We start from the raw sequence: 26,873 nt of genomic DNA, 5'->3' as shown, positions 1-26,873 counted from the left end.
TTAATTATGAAACTAATCTAGGCTTCTAAACTGAAAAGGATGCATCCAGTGTAGGAGGCTCCTACCATTGCGGAGACCACGGAGGGTTGTAATGTGCACAACCTTCTTCACAAAGAGGCTGTTTCTAAACTAGAACTTGCAACCTGTTGGTCACAATCGAGAAATCTAGGCTTTCAACTACACCCTTAAATTGTGGAACTCAATTTAACCTCCCACCGAACAGCTCACTCTCCACCCCCCCCCCCCCAAACAAAAGGCGAAAAAAAAAAAAAAAAAAGAGAGAAAAAAAGAAAAAAGAAAAAGAAAGGAAAGAAAATAACAAACCCATATGCATACCTGAGAAAGGGTGTGGGTTTGAGAAATACCCAAATGATGCGGGCATTCAAAATCAATTAATTTGTCTTTAGGTAAACTATCAATTAATTTCACCAGTTTGAGAATCTGAATTATAGTATCAACATGGGCATTTTTATTGGTCCAATAATTAGGATCTCTAATGACTCAAAAAGGCCTAAATTTCCTTCAAATTAATACTAAAGAACCAGGGAATTGAAACTTCATCACATAGCTTTTGAAGATTCATGGGAAAGTCTTCTATACAAATCAAAATTGCAAGATCGTAGTGTTATTTGATAGGTAACACAAAACCCCAACCATTTTATTAGGTAAGGTACACAAGGAAATAGAATAGGAAAAGGCTTAGAAGTCCTAATGCAACTTAGGAAGGTCTTCCAGCCCTATTGAGAAGCATGGTGCTAATTGTCGATGGGCTTGATTCTGTGCATCTTGCCCTTATAACATTCCCCCTCAAGAAGGGCTTTCAGCCCTGTTGAGAAGCATGGTATGGGCTTGGTTCTGTGCATCTTGCCCTTATAACACTCCCCCTCAAGCTGGAGCGTCTATGTTATTCATGCCCAGCTTGCTACAAATGTTGTCAACCCTTGGACTCCCTAATGCCTTGGTAAACAAAGCTGCTAGTTGCTCCCTTGTATGGACATGGCTAGCAAATATCACATCTTTTTAGTTTCTCATGAACAAAATGAAAATCTACCTTGAGGCGCATTGTAGCTTATGGAGAACAATGTTTAATGCTATGTGAATATCTGGCCTGGTTATCACACAGCCACAACATAGGATAATCAATACTGAAACCAGGTTCTTCAAGTAATTGTCTAATCCATATCAACTCACAGGTTACATGTGCCATTGCTCGATATTCTGACTCTACACTTGATCGAGGAACCTCACTTTGCTTCTTGGTTTTCTAAGACACTAAATTTCCTCCAACAAAGGTGTAATTTATCCTGTGATAGATATTCTATTAATTGGAGTTCCTACCCAACCAGCACATAAGAAACCTTCCACATTTGTGTGACCATTATTCAAGTATAGGTTCCATGTCAAGGGATACTCTTAAGATATCTCAAAATTCTCAGAACAAGATCCCGATGAGATGTTCTGGGAGTAGACATAAATTGGCTTGTAACACTCACAAAGAAAGCAATATTAAGTCTAGTCATAGTTGGATAGTTTAGTTTACGCATCAATCTATGATACTTCTCAGGGTCATGAAGAATATCTCCATCATTAGGCATAAGTTTCAAATTAGGATTCACGGGAATTTATGGAGTTTAAAACCTAGCATCCCTATTTTAGACAACAAATATATGACATACTTTTTTTATGACAAAAGAAAATCTTTTTTAGCTTGAGCAACTTCTATAGCTAAGAAAAATTGAGCTTTCCAAGTTTTTAGTCTGGAACTGTTGTTGTAGATGATCAATGCCCATAGCTTTATCTCCAGGATTAACTGTGTCATCACCATATACAATAAGAAATAGTTTCCTAGCCTTGAAATGATGAAAAAACTCGAACGGTCACTTTCACTCCTAGTCAGCCCAAAGCTAGGTACAACGGAAGTCAAGTGACCAAACCATGCCCTAGGAGATTGTTTTAACCCATGTAAAGACTGTTCGAGTTTACACACCAAACCAACCTCTCCTTGAGGCTTGAGCAACAAAACCTGGAGGTTGCTCCATATAAACCACCTTGCTCAAAAAAATTAAATGTAATTGCAAGTGCATTGTATCATGTAGCCAATGGGTTATCTTAGAGTGATGTACCACTTTATTGACACTCTTAGCTGCATGGGGTTCACGTGAATAGAAGAAAGGAAAGAGGGTAGGGAGAAGAAGTGGAGAGAGAGAAATAAATGAAAGAAATAGAGAAAAAAGGATTGTGTAGTAACTGTGGGATTTAGAAAAAATAATGATAGTGAAAAAAATGGAAGGATGAAAGAGAGACAAAAGTGAGAGAGATCTAATATATTATGATTAAATCTAATAATAAAAGGCTAAAAAGTTTTGGACAATACGATGGAATTAGAAAAAGGGAATGAGATATATAAGCAGAGAATCTCAATCCTTGACTGTATGTGGATCTTACCTGTGTACACTTGGCATTTTGTCTCATTTTCAAAAGTGAAAACACAAATGGATCTAAGCCCTTGATAAAAAATGATTACCTTAATGTTGAGAATACCCTTGAAAATATTTGATCTGGTCCAGGCTTGCATTTTGGTCCTCTTTTGGCCCATTATTCTTTTTAGCCCAAAAATAATAATAGTGTGTGCATGTGTTTAAACAAATGTGTATTTCTAATGTGCTACATGCACCTTGATTAAAATTAAGCCCTTTATATAGTAATGAAAGGGAAGCGAACCACTTTATGTGTAAATTTCTAGATAAGGCATTTGATTGTCTAGAAAATCCTTTAAGCTTGAAAGAAATCCCAAAACTTGTAATTAACATAAAAAGATCCAAGGTGCTCTATTCTAAGTGTGTAAAATACATGTTTTATGCCTTAAGATTTCACACATAATTGGGCTCATTAGTCCTTTGGAGATCACTGTGAAGGAAACCATTCTTCACATCAAGCCGATACAGTGCCAGCCAAAGAAACCAAAATGCAAACAAAAGTAAGCTTAGCCACATGGGAGAAGGTGTCTACGTATTTATACAATATACCTGAGCTTTCCCTTTTGCCATAAGGCCTAGCCTTCAAACGAGCAAGAGTTCTGTCTGGATTTACTTTGGACGCAAATACCCAATGATAGCCACTAGTCGTCTCCCTTGCCAGTAAATGGACCAAATTCCAAGTCTAGTTTTTTCGAGAGCAAGTAACTCATTGTGCATGGTAGCAAACCACCTAGGACTATATGATGCCTCTAAAATAGACTTAGGGAGGGGGTGATTCTCAATTGTGAACATGAACAAAAAATCCAAAATAAGAAAAAAAGTTAGAAATCGGCTGTTGAACACAACTTAAGGCAACCTTGCAAAAGGGCAAATCAGAATTAAGATCAAAAGGTGGAAGGACAATCACTGGATCAACCGAAAAAAGAGTGGCCAGTGTGGAGTCAAGAGGCAAAGGGGTTGCAACTGTCTTCAGACATATGTGATAAATGACTGTATTAGATTGAATAGGTGGGAAGGGAGGCCGAGCAGGAACCTATGACCCTACAAAATAAGAAATACAAACGGGAAAGTCATCATTTAGGTTAGAAACAATTAGGGTGTTATTAGAAAAGGGGTGGACTTAAAGAAAGACACCAGTCTATTGACAGGTGTTGAGATAAGAGGATTGGTGGAGAATCCCGTTAGAAGTCATAAAAGTACGAAAGGGTGTGCAAAAATATTCGTTCACATAATACTATTAAGAAGCTTAATTGTAACCCTAAATTAGGTTCGTATTTCAGCAACCAGTCCACAAAAAATATCAAATAACATATATCGGTGTTTCATTTAATGAATCCGGGTAACTCTCGAATAATCATCTATACAAGTAACAAAATGTTTAAAGCCTAAAGTTGACAAAATTGAATATGGACCTCAAACGTTTGAGTAGACTAATGAAAAGGGCTGGTTAGACCTATTATTAAGATGAGACGGATGCTCACACAGTGGAGCTTCCCTAACTAAGAAGACTCACATGGTAAATATGAAACCAAAAAAAAAAAAAAAAGTTTCTAACAATTTTAAAAATTATCCAACGATGAATGACCCAAACGACAATGAATTTGGTGTGGACTAGAATTGCCCAAACATGCCGCAGAACTGGAGTCTTCAAATGGGTTCAACTTGAGATTCACGGCCCCTACCAATTGTCTTCTTCATCGTAAGATCCTGAAACAAACAAAAGCTAGGAAAGAAGGTAACAAGACAACGATTAGCGGTGGTGAATTTGTGAACAGATAACAAATTAAAACACAAATTATGTAAATATAAAACAAAGGAAAAGGGCATGCTCCTGCCTCCGCACAACCTGAGCTAGAGATGGTGAAGATGTCCAAAGCAGATTCCATTCAGTTAACATAGTTTTAGGCAGCTCAATCACAGCCGCCCAATGCTACTTTTTTTTTAAACAAGTAATGCCCGTGTATCTCTTATCCACATCTCACCCTTAAGTAAGTCATTGAATCAGGAGAATTTTGACCATATGACAGGTGGTTCATGTATCTTTTCTTCTTTTAATTTATCTTCATCCACTATTACTTTTGCAAAAGGGTCCAATGCCAATTCAAAGGAGCAGGAACTGTCACCCTCACTGCTTCCTTGTCCTTATGAAGCAGTATTACTTGTCTGTGGAGGTTTACCATGAAGTTTCCAACAAAAGCATTTAATGTGTCCTGGACGGCCCCAGTGATGTAGAGTTTTGACTTGCCCTGAATTTTTTGAAGAGGTTTGTGAACCAGAGGTTTTACCAGAGTTACCTTTGTTGAAGTATATACACTTGGGCTATTTACTGTCCGCGACACTATTCACGTGAATAGTAAAAATATGTTCTATTCACGTGACGTGAAAGAAAATCAGATTTTACTGTTCACGTGAACAGTAACTTTGTTTGTCCTGTTTATGTGAACAATATTATGCTATTGATATTAATCTACTTTCTATTTCTAATGTTGGAGTCTTGCTACATAAGTTTGAGAGTTTTTAGAAAGCATAGTTTCTATTTTGGTGGTAGTTTCTATATTTTAGAACTTTCTATTTTAGGAGCTAGGAAGTTACTAAAGTTGTAATTTTTTTGTTTCCTTTTTCTAGAGGACAATTACTTGTCTCTCAAGTTGTATTAGATTCATTAGAAGCTATAAATAAAACTGCTCTGTGATTCTAGACTTTTAAGCAAGAATCACAAGCCTCTTCTACTAGTTCTTCATCTCTCTTCTCTTCTTCTTCTTCTCTCTTTTCTTTGTTCAAGTTCAGCTGCTGTTTTGATTATTTAATACTTGTTTTCTAATATGGCATCAGAGCAAGTTTAATCAACCTAGGGACTATTTTCTCTCTCTTGGCTGCCTAGTTTTTTTTTCCTTCTTTTTTCCTTTTTCTTATCTAGGGCAGCCCCAACCTTCGCTGCAGTAATTGTGAATGGCTGTCCTTCTTTGACTTTTGAAGCACCAAGTATCTATGTATTGATACTACAAAAGGCCCCAAGCTTTCGGGGATATGTCTACCTATTTGATTCAACTGAGGCTGCTACTACCCTTTTTTTTGGTGCAAATCTGAAGTTTGATCTACAGTATACTGATGTCCTGGGATTCCTCTTGATTCTTGCGAAGATATGCCCATAATTCGGATTGCAAGACCTACGAATTGTCTTCCACTGTTTGTGCTATAAGTTCTACTGCAAGTCGTATACTAGTAACCCCTGTTTCATTGAATTTCTCTTTCTGAAAAATTCTGCTGCTACCGTCTTGCTTTACTACTACTTCCATTGTTTATTTCAGAATCAATTTTAACCTTCTTTTTATCTAATACTTCTACAAAGACCTAGGGCACTACTTTTCCTTCATATCGAGATCTGTTAGAGTTTCAAATCTAGTAGAAGTTTGTTGCTGTGGTCCGAGATCTGATAATATCTACTACTGCAACAACTGTAATTGCACTTCTTCTGAGTGGATTGCTGTAGGGACAACTGCAATTCTGAGATTCCAAGCTGGTTCAATAATTTTCTCCTGATCTAATTTGCTCTTGCCCTATTTGAGGGCTTGTGGTGGTCCAGAAAAATTTTTCCCCCTGGAGAACACGACTTTGTCCTGTTAAACGATTTACTGCTTCTTGATCAGCTTTATTGGTGAATAATACACTGCTCTGTGGCTGTTACTTTTCTTTCTTGGGTTTCTTTTGTGCTCATACTTTAAGATGCTTGTCACTGGTAATCATTAATTGTCCACGTGTAGTGCTACACGTGAGGGGGAGAATGGTACCTTATTCTATATGTACTCAAGATGTGCTGATGGATATTATTTGTGAAGATCTTTGCCCTCAACTTATGACATTCTACAACAATATCATTACCTATCTTTACCTATATTGCCCTTTTACCTACCTACTTGATCTGTAGTAACCCATACTACCTTACCTACTTGGTCTGCAGTAACCTATACTGTCTTTTACCTTACCTACTTGGTCCGCAATAACCCATATTGTCTTTTACCCTACCTACTTGGTCCACAGTAACCCATACTGTCTTTTACCTATTTACTTGGTCCGTAGTAACCCATACTACCTTACCTACTTGGTCCACAGTAACCTATACTGTCTTTTACCTACCTACTTGGTCCACAATAATCAATATTGCCTTTTACCTACCCATACTTTACCTATTATTTGCCTTCTTGCGAAGCATTTATATGGACATTGGAGTTGCAATTTTGAAGATTTAGCGTGGACATGTCTCCCTACTACGGGCATTATGTGGATAATGCCTTTTGCCTACCTACAACTTGGCTTCTTGCGAAGCATTTATTTGGACTTTGGAGTTACAATTTTGAAGATTTAGTGTGGATATTTCTCCCTACTACCGGCATTATAGGAATAGTGTCTTTGATCTTGCTATACTTGTGGACTTTGTTTGTCTTCAACATCATCGATTGTTCTCAATATTGGATGGTTCTATTGACATGAAGAATTAAAGTTTTTTTAAAGTTGGTGTTGATTATCTCCTGGGTGAAGTTTTCTCAGCGTTTATCGACATTTTCCATTGCTACACGATTCAAGATTGGTGCTACTTTTGAAGTTTATTCTTATTGTGCAAGTTGAAGTTTTCTTTGTGTACACTCCAGCTTGAGGGGGAGTGTTGAAGTATATACACTTGGGCTATTTACTGTCCACGACATTATTCACGTGAACAGTAAAAATATGTTTTTACTGTTCACGGTACTGTTCACATGAACAGTAAAAGCAGTAAAATCTGCTTTTACTGTTGACGTGAACAGTAACTTTGTTTGTCCTATTTATGTGAACAGTATTATGCTATTGATATTATTCTACTTTCTATTTCTAATGTTGGAGTCTTGCTACATAAGTTTGAGAGTTTTTAGAAAGCATAGTTTCTATTTTGGTGGTAGTTTCTATTTTTTAGAACTTTCTATTTTAGGAGCTAGGAAGTTACTAAAGTTGTAATTTTTTTGTTTCCTTTTTCTAGAGGACAATTACTTGTCTCTCAAGTTGTATTAGATTCATTAGAAGCTATAAATAAAAGGGCTCTGTGATTCCAGACTTTTAAGCAAGAATCACAAGCCTCTTCTACTAGTTCTTCATCTCTCTTCTCTTCTTCTTCTTCTCTCTTTTCTTTGTTCAAGTTCAGCTGCTGTTTTGATTATTTAATGCTTGTTTTCGAACAACCTCCATGATTATGACCTGGCTCTTGCACCTCCCTGTGGGAAGAACCACAACTAGGGTTAAATGTGGCAAGGGTTGGTTATCCCTTGATGAAGTACCATGGGATTTTCTTTTGCTACTCGAAGAACTCCTGAGAAGGTGTCTGCCAAAAAAGCATCTTGATCTCCTTCAAGAATTTGTTGACAGACGTAGTCAACTCCTTTGCAAGGCCTACCAAGAAGCCCATAACTGCAAGCTGTTCCCATTGTTGTTGCATTGTGCTTATACTAGAAGAGGTGGGTGATATAGAGTTCAATTCTTCACGTACTTCTTTTTGTTATTAGCGATATACTGTCTTAGAAGTCTACCCTTCCTAGCAACCCAATAGAATTCTTGTGGTAACTCATAACTTCTGGATGGATTAGCCTGACCAGAATATACATATTTAAATACTCCCATAAGTCCTTCACTGTATTTAAATGAGTTACAAAATCCACAATATGATTTGCCATGGGGTTAAATATCTGTCCTAGAACATGCATCAGTAATTTCCCAATTCTCATCACCCTCAGGGTCTGATTTAGTCATGTGGGATCTCAGTCCACATTCAGTGAGAACAGCCTTTACAATAGGTTTCCACTGATGAAAGTTAGAAGCTCATTCTAAATGCGTTCCGGCCAAACATATGGAGATGAGTAAACCACTCAGTCATTGTAGTCTCTGGATCATTAGATGAGGATTCTCCCATTGAAAAGATCAATTAACCACAAAAAGGAATCTAAAAGACACAAACCAGCAGTTAATATACAGTTGCTGGTTCTTAAAAGTCACCAAAACAGAATAGAATCTAAGAGATCCTATCAAACAGCTGAAGATTAGAATGGCAAGCAACAACCCAACAGCTTACACAGCTATGTATCTGCCAAAATCGGTTCGGACAGCAACAACTCAACAGCTTACACAGCTATATATCCCCCAAAAATCAGAATGAACAGCAATAACCCAACAGTTTACACAGCTATATATCCCCCCGAAAACAGTACCACTGAAAATGGAGAATCCAAAAACAAGGAGATTCTTGAACAAGAGAATCGCAACAGTACCTGACCTCGTGCCGCTGCTCCTCTTCTCTTGGCTTCCATGAGGAGGAGGCTCGAGCAAAGCGAGAGGGTCCGAAGGAGTGGAGAACACAACTTTTCGTCTGCGCCTTGCTCCTTCAACCATTAAAATGCTGAGGTTTTCCAAGCAACCTTGGGCTCGAGAATAAGCCAACAACCTGATTCACAATTGAATCACAAATAGTTCTGTAGAAAAATACTTGAAATAGGATATATAGATTTCTTCACATGATTGCGCAAGGAAGACCTAGTTCTTCTTCTTCATTCCCTGATTGAGTCTTCAAAAGCTCACCAAAATATGCAGCAGCGGTGCTGCCCCCTGGCTGAGAAGATGTAGAAACTTCAAAAGGGCTTTGGCAGCAACTGCCTAAGTAAAAGAAGAGTCTGAGGGAGGAGAACCAGGATGGGGGCCCTTACACCACTTTTTAATGATATAGCTCTGATACCATGTCAGTTATGACTTATGATTATAACAAAGAAAAGAGAAAAGAAGAGAAGAGAGAAGAGAGCTCGATTTGCTGTGGAGCTTCACACTGAGCTTGTGAAGCCTCAAAACCCCTATTGCTTTGTTTATAGATAAAATATACAAGGACACAGAATAGAAAAAGGACTAGCAAGTCCTAATTCAACTCAACAAGCGATTCCAGAGCTATCAAGAATTAGCCCCTGATGGGCATGGTTCTGCCCATTCTGCCCTTTGAACATATTTCATGATAAAAGCAGCATTTGTGAATTTACGTTTAAATATTTTACTATACTAATTTTATTGCTGTCAATTCTTTTTTTTTTTTTTTTTTTTTTTTTGTATTATTCCATAGTTCAGGTTGTCTGCAAAAAAGCTGTAGCTCAATTGTTAAATGGGTTGTTCAAGTCTTTGTTATTGAGTCTATAAATTAGTTAATGTACCCATCAGTATTATATTTTTGGTAATTAGTAAATTGCTGATGTGTATTTAGAACTTTTAGAACTTCCTTGGTGAATTTGATGTTGCATCTTGGTTGGTGAATTTGGTCGTTAGTTGGATAATTGACTGGTTCAAGCCTTCCAGGGAGGGGCTGAAACCATTGAATTTTAGAGCATCCCTGAAAGTTAATCGTAATAGTAGACTATGGTTCAGGGGATAAGGAATTGGCTATTTCAAAATTTATCATTGTGTTTCCCTGATGAATTAGCTCATTGTTATATTGACAGGTCTAATTCTTCTGTTCACTAAGATACATACACAAATTTCATGAGTTACTTTGAAATCTTTGTAGGCTGCAAAGGTGATTTGATATCAAAGATTGAGTCCATAATGGAAGCTTGTAGTGTTGCATGCTCAAGAGGGATTACCCAAACTTATACTGTGACCCAGCTACACATCGAAAATCAAAGTTCACCTCTATCCCTCAATAGGAAAAGACTGTCTGAGGCCATTCTTACTTCACAGGATTCATGTCAGGCAAGTACCTTGCAGTTCTTTCAATATTTTTATATTTGGCATTGTTCCCTTTATTTGAAAATATATTTTTCTAAGTAATGGCTATTTTTTTGTGCTATGTTTTGGTGAAGTATTAGATGCTAGTGCCGGGATCGGTTTGAATTTGAGGCTGATACATCTCCTGTATTCAATTAGATCATCTAAACAACAATCCATTTATATCCAACAGATCATATAGACTATTGTTTTGGTACCTGAATGAACCAATGGACACATTATGTGCCTCTTCAAATTATGAGTTTCTTCAAGACAACAAGCACTTCTCTTCAAAGTTGAGGGGAAAAAAAAAATTCTAAACAACAGGAAAACTGAGTGCTAATAACCACTTCTATGTGCTATCCACTAAACTAAACTACCAAAATGACTCGTAAACATATTTTGTTATTATTAAAATAATTTATTACATAGCTAAGCTTTACTTTTTTATGGTAATCAATATATTGTTACATTGATACATTATTTCTTTAATTTTGAAGCTTCTTTGCAGCTGTACTGTCCAACTTTAAATATAGGAGAATTTTGGGATGCCTTCTTTTTTCATTTAATTCATGGACTTTGTGAGAAACCAGCCTCTTAGGACCAAATCAAACACAAAATTGAAGAACAAACTAAGAAGAAGAAGAGGGAGACGAACCAGCAAGGAGAGCAATTCCCTGCGATTCTGGACTAGACTCACCAGAATCACAAGCACCTAATATTTATAATAAGAGTCTTCAAGTTACATGCCTGGAGGACATGTAAGCTTCCCTCTAAAAATAGAAACAAAATTACAAATAAATGACAGACTAAATTAGCAAGAAAATCTGTCCAAAAAAGGAAAGAAACAAAAAATAGAAAGTAACTAAAAAGCAGACTTCAGAACTTCAAATTCTTGCACATCAAGCAATCCTCTTCCAAGCCTAACTTGTGGACCAAGCAAGGTGCCAAGACTTGTGCACCGAAGGAGCTGCCCAAATCTCAACACTCCTCAAGCTGGAGCATACAAGTCACCATGCGCAGCTTGAAATAGATAGTTCTTGTTGGTTGGTTCGGCTTATTTGTGGGTTGGTTTAATTGTAAGTTGTGGTTCAAGTTATTATTATTCAGTTGTGTAGTGAGGGTAATTATGTAACTTCGTATATTTCACATTATTATAAATAGGAAACTTAGGGGTCACATTGATCATCTAAGGATTCAATTATTTCCACATGGCATCAGAGCCAGGTTAAAAATTAGAATAAAAAAAACCAAGGCAAGTTTTTTTTCTTTCTATTTCCTTCTCTTTCTTTCTCGATTTTTTTTCTTTCTTTTTTCTTCCGCTCGACTTTTTCTCTCTCTGTTTCTGCCACCAGTATCTTCTCCTCTCCTTTTCCTTGCTATTCTTCCTTTTGTTTCTAAAACACCAAAAAAACTCTATTTTTTTTGCCGCCTCTCTTTCTTCTCTTCCGCCTGTCTTTCACGATTTTTTTTCTTTCTTCTGCCTTTGCTCTCTCTCTCTCTCTCTCTCTCTGTGTTTCCACCATTGACAGCATCTTCCTCCTCTCCTTTCTCGTTTGCTTCTTCCTTTGGGATTCTTTCTTGCTATCGACTCCTCCTCGATGTTGTTCTCTTCTCTACTGCAATGCAGATTTTTTTTTTTTTTTGAAGTTTTACACCTCTTGCAATGTTTCAGATTCTTCTAAAACAGTTTGAAGACTGAAGAACAACAGGTTTTATGCAGTATTGATCAGAAAATTACTGCAACATTGAATCAGAAAATTACAACTGCTCAGAGAAAATTCCAGCAGATTTGATCAGCCCTTTCAGCAGGTTTGTTCAGATTTTTCAGAAGGTTTGAACAGTTTTTTTGGAAGGTTTGCTCAGAATTTTCAGCAGGCTTTATGCAGTATTGATCAGAAAATTACTGCAACATTGAATCATAAAATTACAACTGCTCAGAGAAAATTCCAGCAGATTTGATCAGATTTTTCAGAAGGTTTTATCAGTTTTTTCAGAAGGTTTGCTCAGAATTTTCTGCCGGTTTTATGCAGTATTGATCAAAAAATTACTGCAACATTGAATCAGAAAATTACAACTGCTCAGAGAAAATTCCAGCAGATTTGATCAGCCGTTTCAGCAGGTTTGATCAGATTTTTCAGAAGGCTTGATCAGTTTTTTCAGAAGGTTTGCTCAGAATTTTCAGCAGGTTTAAAGGTTTGATCAACATTGTTTTTTGGTGGTGTTTTTGGTGAGTGGACTGAAGATAAGACTACACCGGATGTTTCTGCAGTTCCGACAAATCATGAAAATTATCTCAACCTTCCATCACTCTCTATTAAGTCGATGGAACTAATTACTTGATTTGGTCTCGTTCTGCGTATTTGACAATTACTGGAAGAGGTCTCGTCGGTCATATTATGGGCACTACAACCAAACCTTTGATTGATGGCATTCTTCAGGATAAGTAGATTTCATATGACTCTCTTATCATGTCATTCCTTGTGAATTCCGTGCATCCAAATCTAGCCAGGGGATATTTATTGTTGGATACAACAACCTAGATTTGGAAGGCCACTAAAGAGACTTATGGACAATTGGGGAATGATGCGCAGATCTATGAACTATGAAAGAAACTTCATGAGACCACACAAAGAGTTGCCAGTTGCCCAATACTATACTGAATTACGCTTTCTCTGGCAAGAGTTAGATCATTATGGTGACTACCAACCTAGCATCCTGTTCCTCTCCTAAAAGCAGAAGTCGAGAGAGCCAACTTCAGAGACCTGAATTCGGGAGTCTTGAAGTAATCCTCTTGGACCTAGGAAAATCCTCGGACGAACCGGCCCTCAATCCCTTAATCGTCTTGATCAACTTTTTGTTCTTCTCCACCTCCTTGTCCAGCAGAGTTTGTGAGCTATTGGTGGCCTTCCCAAGCTTCTTCTCTAGAGATCTGGCTTTCCCTTTGTATTTATCTCGGCTTTTAGTGAGATCAGCCCTCTTAAGAGAAGCAACCTCCGCCTAGGCAACGTCAAGTTCCTTCTTGACCTAATGGGAACTATGGTTGGTTGGCTGATAAAGGGTTTGGGAAAGCTCCAGCTCTTCCGACCGGTGGCGAGCCCGATTCATTTCCTCAGCAAAATAGTGGGTGGCCTTGGCCAAGTACCTGAGAATCAAAACCATTAGTCGGGAGTGATACGGGAGGTTTTCTACCCGAGCCGGGTCGGAACTGAACCAAACACTCGGTTGGAACAGTTGCCGACTGACTAAGGCAAAGCGTTTCTTACGCCGGACTTATGGCAATAACACTTAAGATAGAAGGTCAACGTAATCTCAGGAGAAACCGCAGCCCTCGTTGGGTAAACTTACCAAATCTAGAAAAAGTAATACATACACTATAAAAGCAAGGACTCACCTCCGGTAAGCATCCAATACATTTTGAACATAACCCTATGTAGCTTTTGCATGGGATCTTAATCTGTTCACTGTCTGACTTAGCCATCGGAGGCGGCTGCTCAACATACGTGTCGGCCCGCGTCTAACCTTTCTTGCAGGACTCATCGTCTCAAGAACAAGGGGTTTAGTCGGAACCAGAATTTTAACTGTGACGCATCAGTTTGGTGCCATCTGTGGCAACGACAATATTCAAGTCATGGCTAGACGAGGAGCTAACAATGGGCGCGCTCGGCAAGAAACTGCCGGCGGTAACCCGAACTTAGAAGATCAAACTCATCAGGACGATGGGGCGAACACTCAACCCGAGTGGAGCAAGACCCTCCCGAGGACAATCTGATACTTGAAAATCCAAACGGGGAGGGTACGTCAAGAAGGCCATAGGGGCATTGCACTACGGCTGATGTAGATGAAATCCGAAAAGGAATGCTTGAGATGCAGGGGGTGTTGAGAGGTTTGGTCAATCAGATTGGAGTCGAGCAAGGACCAAAACGAAACACTCAGACAGGAAGGTTACTGAGAGCCTTCCAAAATGTAAGAAGAGTCGGACCGAGAGGAGGGATCTCGAGAGGAAGACAAGCTGAAGGTCAAAGATCCACTCATGTTGGCACCGTGCGCGGTCAAAGACAACAAAATGGGACAAGGGTCAGTGTCCTTGACCGCATTTCGTGACCTTCTCGAACCGGATCCCTTCCTCAAAGAAGTCGCTGGGAGGAATCCGAGTATCAAGGAGAAAGCCAGCCTTAAGCAGCCCGATCGAGGGTATCTGTCTCCTGGCCGCAATCCAAAAGGAAGAATACCGCGGAGTCCGAAGGAAATGGGGTGATGCAGAATCGCCTCCGGAGAAGAATGGCTGAGGTCGATTGCAGATTTGAGGATTGGGATCATGATGAAGATCTGGACGTGATTGTTCGGGAACCATTCTCCGATGAAATTATGAATGTGCCTCCCCCAAAATTTTATCATGCCAACTTTCACTCGGAAGAGCATATTAGTTACTTCAAGTTAGTAATGACTGTACTCGGACAGGAGGACAAATTGCTTTGCAGAACTTTCCCAGCCTCTCTGAAGGGTCCGACCATCAAATGGTTCAACAGCCTGCAACTGGGATCAATCCACAATTTCAGAGAACTTGCCCGTAAGTTCATAGCCCGATTTAGAAGTGCAATCGGGAGCAAGAAACGTCCGACAACCTATTTGTTATAAGTCAAGGACGAAGAGAATCCATTTGGGATCTTTTGAAGCGTTTCGATGAAGTAGCCATTGAGATCGAGGGTCTAGACGATCAAGTTGCATACAACGCACTATGGAGTGGCATCACTCATCAGAGACTTCTAAAATTCTTATTGACAGAAAAACCCAAAACATACGAGACGTTACGTAAATGCTAGAAGCAAGCTAGTGTTTATGAGGTAATAAATGCTCAGGTAAAGGCTGATCGGGATCGGAGACCCGAGAATGAGAAGAACACTTCAAACGATTGGGATCGAGGATCAAAAAGCCGTTGGAACCACGACCAAGGTCGAGAAAGCTTCACCCCACTTAATACGAAACCATCAGAGATTCTGATGCAAATTTGGGACAAGAAGTCACTAAAATGCAGGGGCGGACCCACTAAAGGGCCGAGGAAGGCCATGCCCCCCCCCCCGGATTTTTACATTTTTTTCATAATTGCCTTAATTTTCTCATTTTTATATTAATTTCCTTTATTTTTCCAGTTTTTTCTCTTCTTACATGTGAAATTTCACTATTTGGCCCCCCCAATATTGAGAACAAATTTGAAAGGTAAAATAATGGGTAAAAATGTCATCCCTATCTAAAAACTAACTCCTCAATCCCTATTTATTCTCCCCTCTTCTCTCTCACATGTTTTCTTCCTATTTATTCTCTCCTCTTTCTATAAACATGGGTTAAAGGAAATTTTTGAAAAAAACTCTCATTAGATATTTAAATTGTCATTTCTTATTAGAAACTCTTCAATCCCTATTTATTCTCTCATATCTCATCTCTCCTCTCTCCTCTTTTCTTCCTATTTATTCTCTTCTGTTTCTTTTTTTTTTTTTTTTTTTTTTTCATATTTATTCTTCCCTTTCTATAAGCGTGGGTTAAGGAAAATTTGGAAAAAATCTTCTCTACAATTAGGTACTCTTTCTATTTCTCAATTTATCTACTGTTTCTCTCTTTCTCATTTTTGAAATATTTTTTGATTTTATATTATTTGTTTCTTTATTTCTTCTACAATTTTGTTATTTGATTTTATATTGTGAAATAAAATGTCAATAATTAGTAAAGTAACTACCATTAATTTGCATCTCTTACTTTAAAAAAAAAAAAATTTGGTTTGCATATGACTTTTTAGGGTTGAAATCATGGTTATTTTTCTTTTTTCTTTTTTTGTGTTATGCTTTAATTTACTTATATTTTATTGAAAAAAAAATATCATTATCAATAATTTACTTATTTTTGTCAAATATGTGTGGGCCCCACAAAATATGTGGACCTATTCCTTAATATAGTAATATAATTCATAGGTAAGACCCCAATAGGTCTTATAAGGGCCCACACAATATGTGTGGTAAAAAAACATTGGTGCTTCCCCAATCTGAACTTCTATTCTTCGGCCCCCCCAATATTGAATCCTGGTTCCGCCCTTGCTAAAATGGCCTGGAAAGTTACATTCCCGACTGGAAGATCGGGATATGACAAAATATTGCTGCTTTCACAAAGACTACGGCCACCACATTGACAACTGTCGAATCCTCAACTCAGAGGTCGAAAAATTGATCCTAGACGGGAAGCTTGGTCAGTATGTACGAGGAACTTGTAAATCATGTGAAACGTCACCCGAGCCTAGGAAAAGAGCCCGATCAACAAGTCCGAGGGAAACCTCCAAAAAGGCTGACTAAGGAAAGGAGAAAGAATGTCGGGAAGAATCTCTTGTGCAAGGTAAAAAATTCAATCGAAATGGACATTTCGACCTTGGAAAAGGTCGAAATTTCGACCAAAACTGGATACTTTTTTCTTGATTCTTGAAAACTCAATTTCGAGCCTCAAATGCACTCAAATTGATTTGGATTTTTGCATACTAGCTATTTCAAGCATAATAAACACTATAATAACTACTAGTTTACTAAAAAACTACTGAAAATGTAATATCCAACATTCCAAGTATGTAGTACATGAATCAGAGAAGAAGTTGTATTGTTATTACTTACAAGTTACAACTTACAACTTACAAGTCTATTCTATTCAAGCCTCAAGGTCTCCCTTTTCCGTCTGCACCCCATACAAATGACAATATAACTCCCATGATGTTTGCCCCCGCCCCATATAGTTTTGGACATAGTCAAAAACTGCACCTCTGTATGTGGCCTCATCCACATGCATAAGATTCCCTAACGGTGGGAAGTTGTGAATCTCCAAAGGAACTGGTGGTGGTGGGCCTTGTGGCTGTGGAATAGTGTGGAAGATCTGCTCAACAAATGAAAGACCACCCCGGCCCCGGCTCTCAGAACTAGGAGAAGGATAAGGATACTGATAAGGTCGCAGTGGCCGACTCCGATAATCGACAGTGGGAGGGACACCATAAGCTCCATAGGCCGCTCCATAACCATAAGGCTCCAGTCGTGGCTGAATGGCCTGACCCTGAATCTGATAGCTAGGAGGGACACCATATGGTCCATAACCATAAGGACTATAACCATAAGTCGACTCGGTAGAACCAATACTCTCCACAGCAGTATCATATGAGGACTCTGCAGGCCTATGGCATTCGGATCCTCTGGAGGTGGAGGAGTCTCTAGCATCATCAATGCTCATCGATCTCATAGATCCCACCAAGCTCTCGGCATCGGATGGACGGTAGGACCCATATGATGGCGTGTCCTCTGTGCTCCAGCCATGCTGTCTCCCCTTCCCCTTCCTCGAATATGTAGAGGAAACATTTTTGCCTCGAGATGCAGCTCCAGTATGGTCTGAATCTTGTGTCGCGTGGGTGAACTGACTCTCTCCTGTGAATCTTGGTGGTCGTCCTCCCCCCCTTGACTCTCACGTCCAGCAGGTGGTGGTGGTGGTCTCTCCCTAGGATCAGCTGAATCTTGATCACGAGGTCCCACACTCTCCTCATCCCCTCCATCATCACCATCACCGTCATCATCACCACCATTGTCGTCATCGCCGGAGGCCTGAGTCACCTCATCCTCAGTGTCGGACCAGAAAATCAAATCCTCACTCTGAGTGGATGCACTAGGGTGTGGCACGAAGGGACGGGCGGGCTCTGCATGTGGCCTCCCCTCCTGGGCCATGAAGTCCCCCACATCAGCCCCCATCTCCTCTGCAATCTGACTATTGGGAAGACCTCCATCCTCATCCAGCAATCCGTCTCCACTATCCCTGATCCAGTCAACTACTGGGTTATCATACTGGGTTATCATCATCATCCATCTCAAATATGTCGGCCAACTCGATATTGGTGCTCTCTTTGTCCATCCCCTGTCTAATATGATCCTCTCTCAGTCTCATATTATAGTATAGGTAGACAAGGTCCTCTAGACGCTTCACACCCAATCGGTTGCGCCTCTTCGAGTGAATGAGGCTGAAGGTGCTCCAATTTCGCTCACAACCAGTGGCAGAACATGTTTGGGAGAGCACTTTGCTTGCAATCCTACTCAAGTTGTGTGAATCACGTCCAAATTGCAACCACCACTCAGCTGCAACAAACATAGACTCTAAGTCATTTTAATACTTAAATAACTAAATTAAAGATAGAATATAATAATTAAATGTATAATGAAATAAATGAATGAACTTACCCGTAGGGGCGGTTTCCGGTCCCGATACGGCCACAACACGACCGAAGGTCCCAGTGGCATCCCTAAAAGCCTTTATCTAATATATAAAGAGAAAAAACAATAACTAGTTAGTAGTTACTAGGTTAATGACTTAGTATAAAACTACGAATTGTGAATATCAAATGATTCTAATCACTATCTCACCTCCATAAGGATGACTGCTTGTTTAGCTGTATCCGGTTCGAACTTCTCCACTACAGTTTGGACAGCATCCATCAAATCTTACCTCATCCCAAGATTGTCCTTGTAATGGTACTTGGGATTTAAATAGTATGCTGTGTAAGAAAAAGTATGTCATAAAAGGGAATAGTTAATGCTTAAGCCTTAATAGTGTGATAACATAATGAAAATTAAATTTAATACTATGCTTAAGTACTTAACAACTTAACAACTCACCAACCTTATGCAGTGGATGCTACAACATAGACTCCCATCTACTGTTGATGATTTGAAGGACTTTCTTGTTGCCGCGTGGGTGGACTTGAGCAACTTGCTGCTTCATCCTATCTACTGCAGCAAATATGTGTGCTAGAGTAGGTTTTCTTTGCTGATCTACCATCCTCAACACATTCACCACAAAGCTCAAGCATCTTCACTACTATCCTCACATTGTGCAGAAACTCTCATCAAGGATAGTCAACCGAGCTCTCCTTCCTCCCACCGATGAAGAACCCTCCCGGTTAAACCACTCCTCCGATGCAAACATACTCCTAAGGCCGGTCTTCCTACTCTCAAAGCTCGTAGTGCTATCCAATTAGTAGCAAATCTGGTTATGCCTGGCTTCACTAACTCCCCTGACACTTGTCCCTCATCATCCTTAATGCATAGGTGTGGTTATATATGAAGGTGCTAACATGTCGAGCTTGGTCCACCGTATTCTTCACAAGCTTGACCTTTCCAATCTCCTACAACATTTAGTCAATGCAGTGAGCAGCACAAGGAGTCCAAAAGAGCCTATATCTGTCCATCCATCAAGGCATCAAGCCATCAATACAAAGTTATAAAGTGTACATGTATATGTGTAATGTAAATATATGTATTTACAAATGAAAATTAATACTATATGTTTAGACTTTAGATACCTGGAGTTCTCTTGCATCTTCAACCCAACTTTCTTGTAGTTGGAGCCATTATCGATCACAATTTGAACTACATTTTCAACTCCAACCTCCTTCACCACTTGCTTCAGATAATTTGTAAATGTATTTTGCATCCTTCTTCTCACCGGATGCATCTATCGACTTGAGGAACACTTGTCCTCCCATCACAATTCAACATGAAATTGATGATAGGACTGTCTAGTGGGACCATTCCAACCATCAGCCATCAGAGTCACTCCATAATGATTCCACATGGGCTTTAATCCCTTAATGTATTCATTTATGTCCTCTTTATGCTTAGGCAAATACACATTATATATCTCATATGGAGTGGGGCCCTGTACACCACTCCCAGCCCTGCCTATCTGCTCAATCATATCTCTGTAGTAGGGCCCCTGAGTTGTATGTGCTGGAACACTATGGTAATGCGCCCATTTGGAGAAAGCCATCCCCACTTTCTGCTTCACACTCCCCCATAAGTGCTTCAACTTTCTCTGTATATGCTCAGGCCTCGCAAATAGGGCCGGATCATTGCGAAGAATCTCAAGATCCAGATCTGTATTGGTCAAAAAGGCAAACAGGAAATGGAGGATGTGTACTGACTACACAGACCTGAACAAGGTATGCCCGAAGGATTGTTACCCTCTACCCAGGATTGAGCTACTAATCGATGTAACGGCTAGACACGAAGTTCTTAGCTTCATGGACGCCTATTCGGGATACAACCAGATCCTGATGAGGCGGGAAGACGAGAAACAAACCTCCTTCATGATCGAGCGAGAGAGTTACTACTACCGGTTGATGCTGTTTGACTTAAAAAACGCAGGTGCCACATACCAAAGAGTAGTCAACAAAATCTTCCAAGACTAGAGGAACATGGAAAAAAGTTTGATTCGGGCTAAACATTTAGTAGATCTGGAAGACACTTTCGATGTATTGAGAACTTATCAGATGCGCTTGAACCTCGAGAAATGTGCATTTGGAGTAACATTCGGGAAGTTTCTCGGATTCATGGTCTCTCAAAGGGGAATCGAGGAAAATCCTGAGAAGATCCAGGTCTTGATTGAAATGCAACCTCCTAGAACAATAGAGGAAATTCAATGCCTGACCAGGAGAGTGGCAGCACTACATTGGTTCATATCCCGAGCGGGGGAAAAATGTAATTCCTTTTTTAAAGCGTTAAAGGCCACACCAAGCTGGAGAAATCATGTGGACGGATGAATGCCATAAGGCATTCGAAGAACTAAAAAAGTCACTCGGGACAACTCCTGTCTTCGCGCGATCAGTAACTGTGGAGAATTTGACTGTCTACCTTGCCATTTCGCCGACTGTAGTGAGCGCTGTGTGGTAAAAGGAGAAACAACACAAAACCCGGTCTATTATGTGAGTCACGTACTCATTGATGTAGAAATAAGATACCCAGATATTGATAAAAAAGCTTCGGCACTCTTGGTAGCCTCACGGAAGCTAATGCCTTATTTTCAGGCTCATCCAATTATTGTCCCGACTGACTTTCCGCTTAAAAAGATTTTACAAAGGCCTGATGTAGCCAAGAGAATGGTCGGGTGGGCGGTGGAGCTTAGTGAGGACCAGATCGAGTTCAAACCGAGGACAACTATTAAAGCTCAGGTCTTAACCGACTTCATTGTAGAAAATAGCTTACCTCAAAACAAAGATCCAAGTTCAACAACTAAGGCAACTGACCTATGGATTTTACATGTGGATGGCACGAGTAGTAGTACTGGTTCGAGAGCAGGTTTGACCCTTAAGAGTCCTAGAGACTTCACAGTCAGCTATGCACTAAGGTTTAATTTCTTGGCTTCAAACAGTGAAGCCGAATACGAAGTTGTGCTTGCAGGCCTGTGGGTAGCCCGAGAGCTGGAAGTAAGAAGTGACTCAACTTGTTGTAAATCAAATCAAGAGAGAATATAATGCAAAAGATGAGAAAATGGCGAAGTATTTGGCAAAGGTTGAGCAACGTCAAACATTTTTTGATCGGGTAAGTTTCCATCAAATACTCAGAAAAGAAAATGAGAAGGCAGACAAACTCTCCCGGCTATCTTTGGCCAGTTACAAAAATTTAGATTCAGCGGTTTATATAGAAGAACTAGACCGCCCTAGCACACAGGAAGCTGAAATCCTAGAAATCATGGGAGATCCCGATTGGACGACCGCTTTGATGAACTACCTAAAGGACAATGTACTCCTGACTGAGTCAAACGAAGCCCAAAAGATTAAGAATCAAGCTGCCCGATTCACCATTATAGATGATTAGTTATCCAAGAGATCTTTCACCGAGCCTCTCCTTATATGCGTTGGACCTTCCCAAGCTAGCTATGCTTTAGCGGACGTCCACGAGGGGATATGTGGCGCTCACATGGGGGGAAAGCATTGGCGCAAAAGGTGCTACGTTTGGGAATATACTGGCCAACATGTAGAAGGACACCCTTAAGTATGTCCGCAAATGCGAGCAATGTCAAAAGCATGCCACTGTCTCGAAGGTACCGACATTACCACTCTCACCCATCTCCGGGTCAACCCCTTTCGCAATGTGGGGAATGGACTTATACAGAAAACTTCCAAAGGCCAAATTCTCAGTAGCCTTCCCGAGTTACTCCTCAGCGACCTTGACCTTCCCTTTGCATTTTTTGGAAAGGTCGCTCTTCTCCTTCTTCAACTTGGCAATCTGCTCCCGAGCCTCCTCAAGCTCCTTCCTAGCCTGAGCGGAGCTGTTGTTAACCTTCTAATGAAGCTGCTCAGCAAGCTTCAACTCCTCCGATTGTTGACGAGCCTGACTCAGCGCCTTGGCAAAGCAATGAGCTGCCCCAGCCGGATATCTGAGAACGGAGGCATTAGTCAAAGTTATCAGAGTAAAAAGAAGTCAGAAGGGAAGAAAGATTACCTATACCCATCCGAAAAGAACTGGTCATTCGGATGATCCTTCAAATACTCCCGATCAGACTGAAGGCTGGCGCCCTTGACCCAACGCTGAGCAGCGCTTAGGTAACCAAAAACCGAATCACGTTCGGTCAGCTTAGAAGCAGAAGAGGGCCCAGCACGAGACTCGGGCTCTAGTATCCGAACCTTCTTGGAGGGGTGAGCCCGGGGGACTCCCACTGTAGGTTCTTTTCCTGCAGGAGCGGGAGGAACTTCTCTCTTAGGACTTTTTGCAGTCCCGATAGTAGCAACTGAAGGCTGGTCCACAGCCGCAGAAGGCCTGACCCCAACAGCGCTCGAAGCCGAAGGTTTTGCCTTGGAAGGAGGCTTCCTTCTCCGAGCATGATCCATGGACCCGATTGCCATGGCCAGCAGGTCATCAGTCGGGACGTCTGCAAACACTACACAACAGAAAAAATTAATCAGGTAAAAACACGGAATAGAAAATTAAGACAATTAAAACGAAAGTTCACCTAGAGAAAAGCCCCACAACTGGATGACAGGTTTATACTCCATGGAGTAACCATTGACTTCACATTCATCCACTTTCACCCGATTGATAATCCCTACTCTTTCTTCCTTGTTGGGATCCAGATTAAAAGGGGTGTTCAAAAGGTCAATATCTTCCCTCGACCTCTCCTGAAAATTGGTAAGGAACGGTTCGGGAGCAGGACTAAAGAATAAGAAAAATTCCCTACACTTTTTTGTCGTGGACGGGAGAGTATCTTTTTCAATAAAATTCCCCTCAAAATCAAGGGAAGTGGACGCCCTCTTCGCCAAGTAAAACCAGCCCCACTGGGTATGAGAGTGCAAGGAGCAGTATTGGTAGAAAAGTCCGAAGGTCAAGAAAACACCTAAGTTATTTTAGAAACCAACAAAGCCAATAATATTGCGCCAACTATACAGGCTCAAGTTGATCGGGCTGATAAAAACTAATCGGGGGATTATTCACCCTTTTAGAAGCTTTCGGGAGGACAACCATATACCCATTGGGAATGTTAAAACTAGAAAGAAACAGATCTAGATCGATAGAGAAAAGTGAACAAGGATAAAATTCAGGCCCTGAGGTACTCTGGACAAAATCTACATGCCAAGGAATTAGGGTCTGCGACTTTGCCAAAGCCAAAGCATTATCCTATAAGGTTCTTTTGTCCGGTTTACGAGGAATAGCCCCTCGGAAACCTCTGGGATGTTGAAAAGGCGGACGAGGTGGACCTCTCATCTTAGGAAGAACGACCTGGGAAGCCGAAGCTGGAGGATCACGAGATGTAGCCGTTGATTCCGGCCGAAGAACACTTTGGGTAGAAGGAGTAGCGGAGTCGGATGCAACAACGGTTTTAGAAGCTTCCCGAGACCCATCACTCGGGAGCTCATCAACTCGGGCTTCCTCAGCTGGTTGAGCACCCAGGGTACAATGCAGCTTTATTATTTAATGATAAACCTTTACATCATCATCGGGGGAACCTTCGCTCGAGTCATGGGTACGCTCATCATCCGAGGACTGCTCATGCAAGTCCTTCAGACGATCCCTGGTTAGATTAAAACCTCTTGTTTGATCACTATCACCCTCACTCATATTTCCTTCACCCCGACGCTATTGCTGGAAAGGGAACCATACAGCATTCCCCGTCCCTTTCTTTGTCCTTAGTTTTACATGTTCCATCTTTTTCTACTAACCTTCTTTCCATTTGTAGTCTTACCGATGACTTGAATTGTTAGGTAACATTTTTTCACTCCTACTGTGTCTTTCAGGATCTGGTAATGGGGAAGGAGATTGGATGTGGTAAACTAGACAACGGACTCTACATGGAAATCGAATGGAGCCTCTTCTTTTGCTTTGCTTGCTACTCCTCATTAGGTCAATTTGTCAGCTTCGACCAATGGAATCATAGGTCAGGAGTGATACAGCATAAGCCAAAAACTATGCAAACTACTCTGTGTACCAACAAACTCACCTATTGACCGAATTCACTAATAAAGACAATGTATCTCCCTTAATTGATGTTATGTATCATATCCTCCTGTATTTGAAGTCTATCCTATGAAAAAAATAGGGGCTATTATATGCCAAACAACCAGTTGAGGATTGGAGGTGACGCTAAGGCTTAATGACGAGATTTGTTTCTGATAGAAGATCTGCATTAGGCCGTTGTACATTTATAGGTGGACCTGCTCATGTGAAGAATCGGGGCTGCATTAAGTGCAGAAAATCTAGAGGTATGCCTCATGAAGAATGTGAATTCCTGTAGTTGAGATGGTTGGTCCAAGGATTGAGTTTTGATATCGAAAGACCTACATGTCTCTATTGTGATAGCAAGGTTGCTGTAGCCTGTAATTTAGCTCACAACCCTGTTTAATATAACGGGATAAAGCATAGTGAAGTGGATTAACATTACTTTCAAGGAGAAAATTGACTCCAGCCACATTGGCACTCACTGTAGACAGATGACGATACAGTTGACATTTTCACCAGAGAGTTCATCTTCACCAATTCAATATCATTCTGTGCAAGTTGGGATTGTATGACATTTATTCTCTAGCTTGAGGGAGAGTTTTAGAGTTAAGACTTTGTGTAATGAGGGTACTTCATTATTATCTTGTTTTCTTGTTGTACCTTTTACCTCCCTTGGCTACCTTGTGTTGGCATGGGGGTTAATATACAACTTTTAAGCAAAGTATGTCACTACAGGGGAGAGAAATCGACTCTCTGCCCAAGGCATTGTATACGTAACTTCTTCTTCCTGCCCTCTTCTCGTTCCTTGCCTTCTCTCAGATTGAACTTCCCCCAGTCGGCTCATAGAATTGCTTCCCAACTCAATTTGGGATATCCAATTCATACCGTTCCTTATATATTTTTAGTTCTAGTAATACTGAACTCTTTTTTGTGTGATTACATTGTCTGTAACATGTCAAAGAGGTCCTTCAGTCTAGCTGTACAAATGTACAGGTTTTAGGTAGAAAATGCAGTCTCCACAAGTTGATGGTAAAAAAGGTTACTCACATGTTTCTGTCAGTTATATTGGTTTTTCAGTCAATGTATTTAAATAATTCAAGATATATGTTTTTGTGGGGGTGGATTATAATAAATACGAATCCATTCATGGTTTGTTTTGGTTAATATTTTTTTTTTCTTGGCAGGAGCTGGATTCTATATGCCATCAGAACAACTGGATATTACCAAGATATAGTGTATTTCCATCAGATGGTTAGTCATTCCAATATCAGGAGACTATAGATTGTTTCCTCTTTGCATCATACTAGTCATCATTATTCATATCAGATGAATTACCTATGTTATCATTTGGTTGCTATATCACTACAACCTGCGGTTTTGCTGCTTCTACACTGATGTGGTTGGTCATTACATTTTGTAGGAGGCTACCGTGCCACTGTAACAGTGAAAGGAATCGACTTTGACTGTCCTTGTAGTGGAGACATACAGGCTAACCCCAGTGCAGCTAGAGCATCTGCAGCGTCAAATGTGCTGACAACATTACGCTGTATGGCCGGTCAAGTGCAGTAATTCATTCCTCAGGCCACAATACCTTGAATACCATAGACTGTCATTAGGCTGGACAAGCCTGTTCTTTGTGATGGAACTCTTGTTAGCATTTGTCACTACCCAGCTTGATATGCTGGTACGATCTTGTCTTTTGGGTTTTATTCACAAACGCTACTAACCAATATGAAGTGACCAGTATGGACGGTCCTGTGTTGAACTAGGATGTGAGCTTCCAAAGTTTACCTTTTGCCATGGCAAATTTCGCCTTATAGAAAAATGTTTCATGGCAACGTGATTCTTTTCGTCGTTGGACTCTCGACTTGCACAATGCGTTTCTAGACCCGGAAGCAATCTCTTGCCCTATAATTTCATTGACTGGTGTACAAATTATTGCACATGTCCCTAGATTTTGTGAACTACTTGTGACGGACAAGTGGTAAGGTTCAATTACATTACCTGTCAACGGATGAATGGTAGATTTTAATGTGAAAACCTTAGTAGTTGCAACAAGACAGGAGGACACGTGCAACAGCATTAATTGGATTGTCATTATTTTATCTTTAATTGTGGTAAGTTTGCCTCCCTATGTCCCCATACTCACAAAGTGTAGTATCGTTGCTAAATGTGTGGTAGAGGGATGTGTAGTATTACCCTCTGTCCTTGAATTAATACCCTGATTAGTTAACACTAGTGTAAAAAAGGGCCTTGCATTTAAGTGAGATTTTTTTTTTAGGGTGGTGGTGGGGGGGGGGGGGGGGTTGTGGGGGTGTAAGTTTGAGATCTTCACACAATCTTAAATTTTAGTTGGGAATTAGTA

The 26,873-nt window shown here is 40.3% G+C and overlaps 1 protein-coding gene across 3 annotated transcripts in view; it reads left to right on the top strand.

The window, feature by feature from the left end:
* Nucleotides 1-26,668, top strand: part of LOC149022148 (uncharacterized) — an 88,260-nt gene extending 61,592 nt beyond the window's left edge. For all 3 annotated transcript variants that reach the window (XM_089150316.1, XM_089150315.1, XM_089150314.1), the window contains 3 exons: nt 10,036-10,220; nt 25,693-25,759; nt 25,929-26,668. In XM_089150316.1, coding sequence (XP_089006442.1) covers nt 10,036-10,220; nt 25,693-25,759; nt 25,929-26,077 — 401 coding nt within the window. In that variant the 3' untranslated portion in view covers nt 26,078-26,668. The remainder of the gene's footprint in view (nt 1-10,035; nt 10,221-25,692; nt 25,760-25,928) is intronic.
* Nucleotides 26,669-26,873: the final 205 nt, after the last annotated feature.

This window comes from Hakea prostrata, chromosome 3 (genome assembly GCF_041222555.1).
Source record: "Hakea prostrata isolate BN-2017 chromosome 3, UWA_Hpros_2, whole genome shotgun sequence".
Classification (NCBI taxonomy): Eukaryota; Viridiplantae; Streptophyta; class Magnoliopsida; order Proteales; family Proteaceae; genus Hakea; species Hakea prostrata.
The sequence above is the reverse complement of the archived record's forward strand: the minus strand, read 5'-3'. Positions and strand labels throughout refer to the sequence as shown.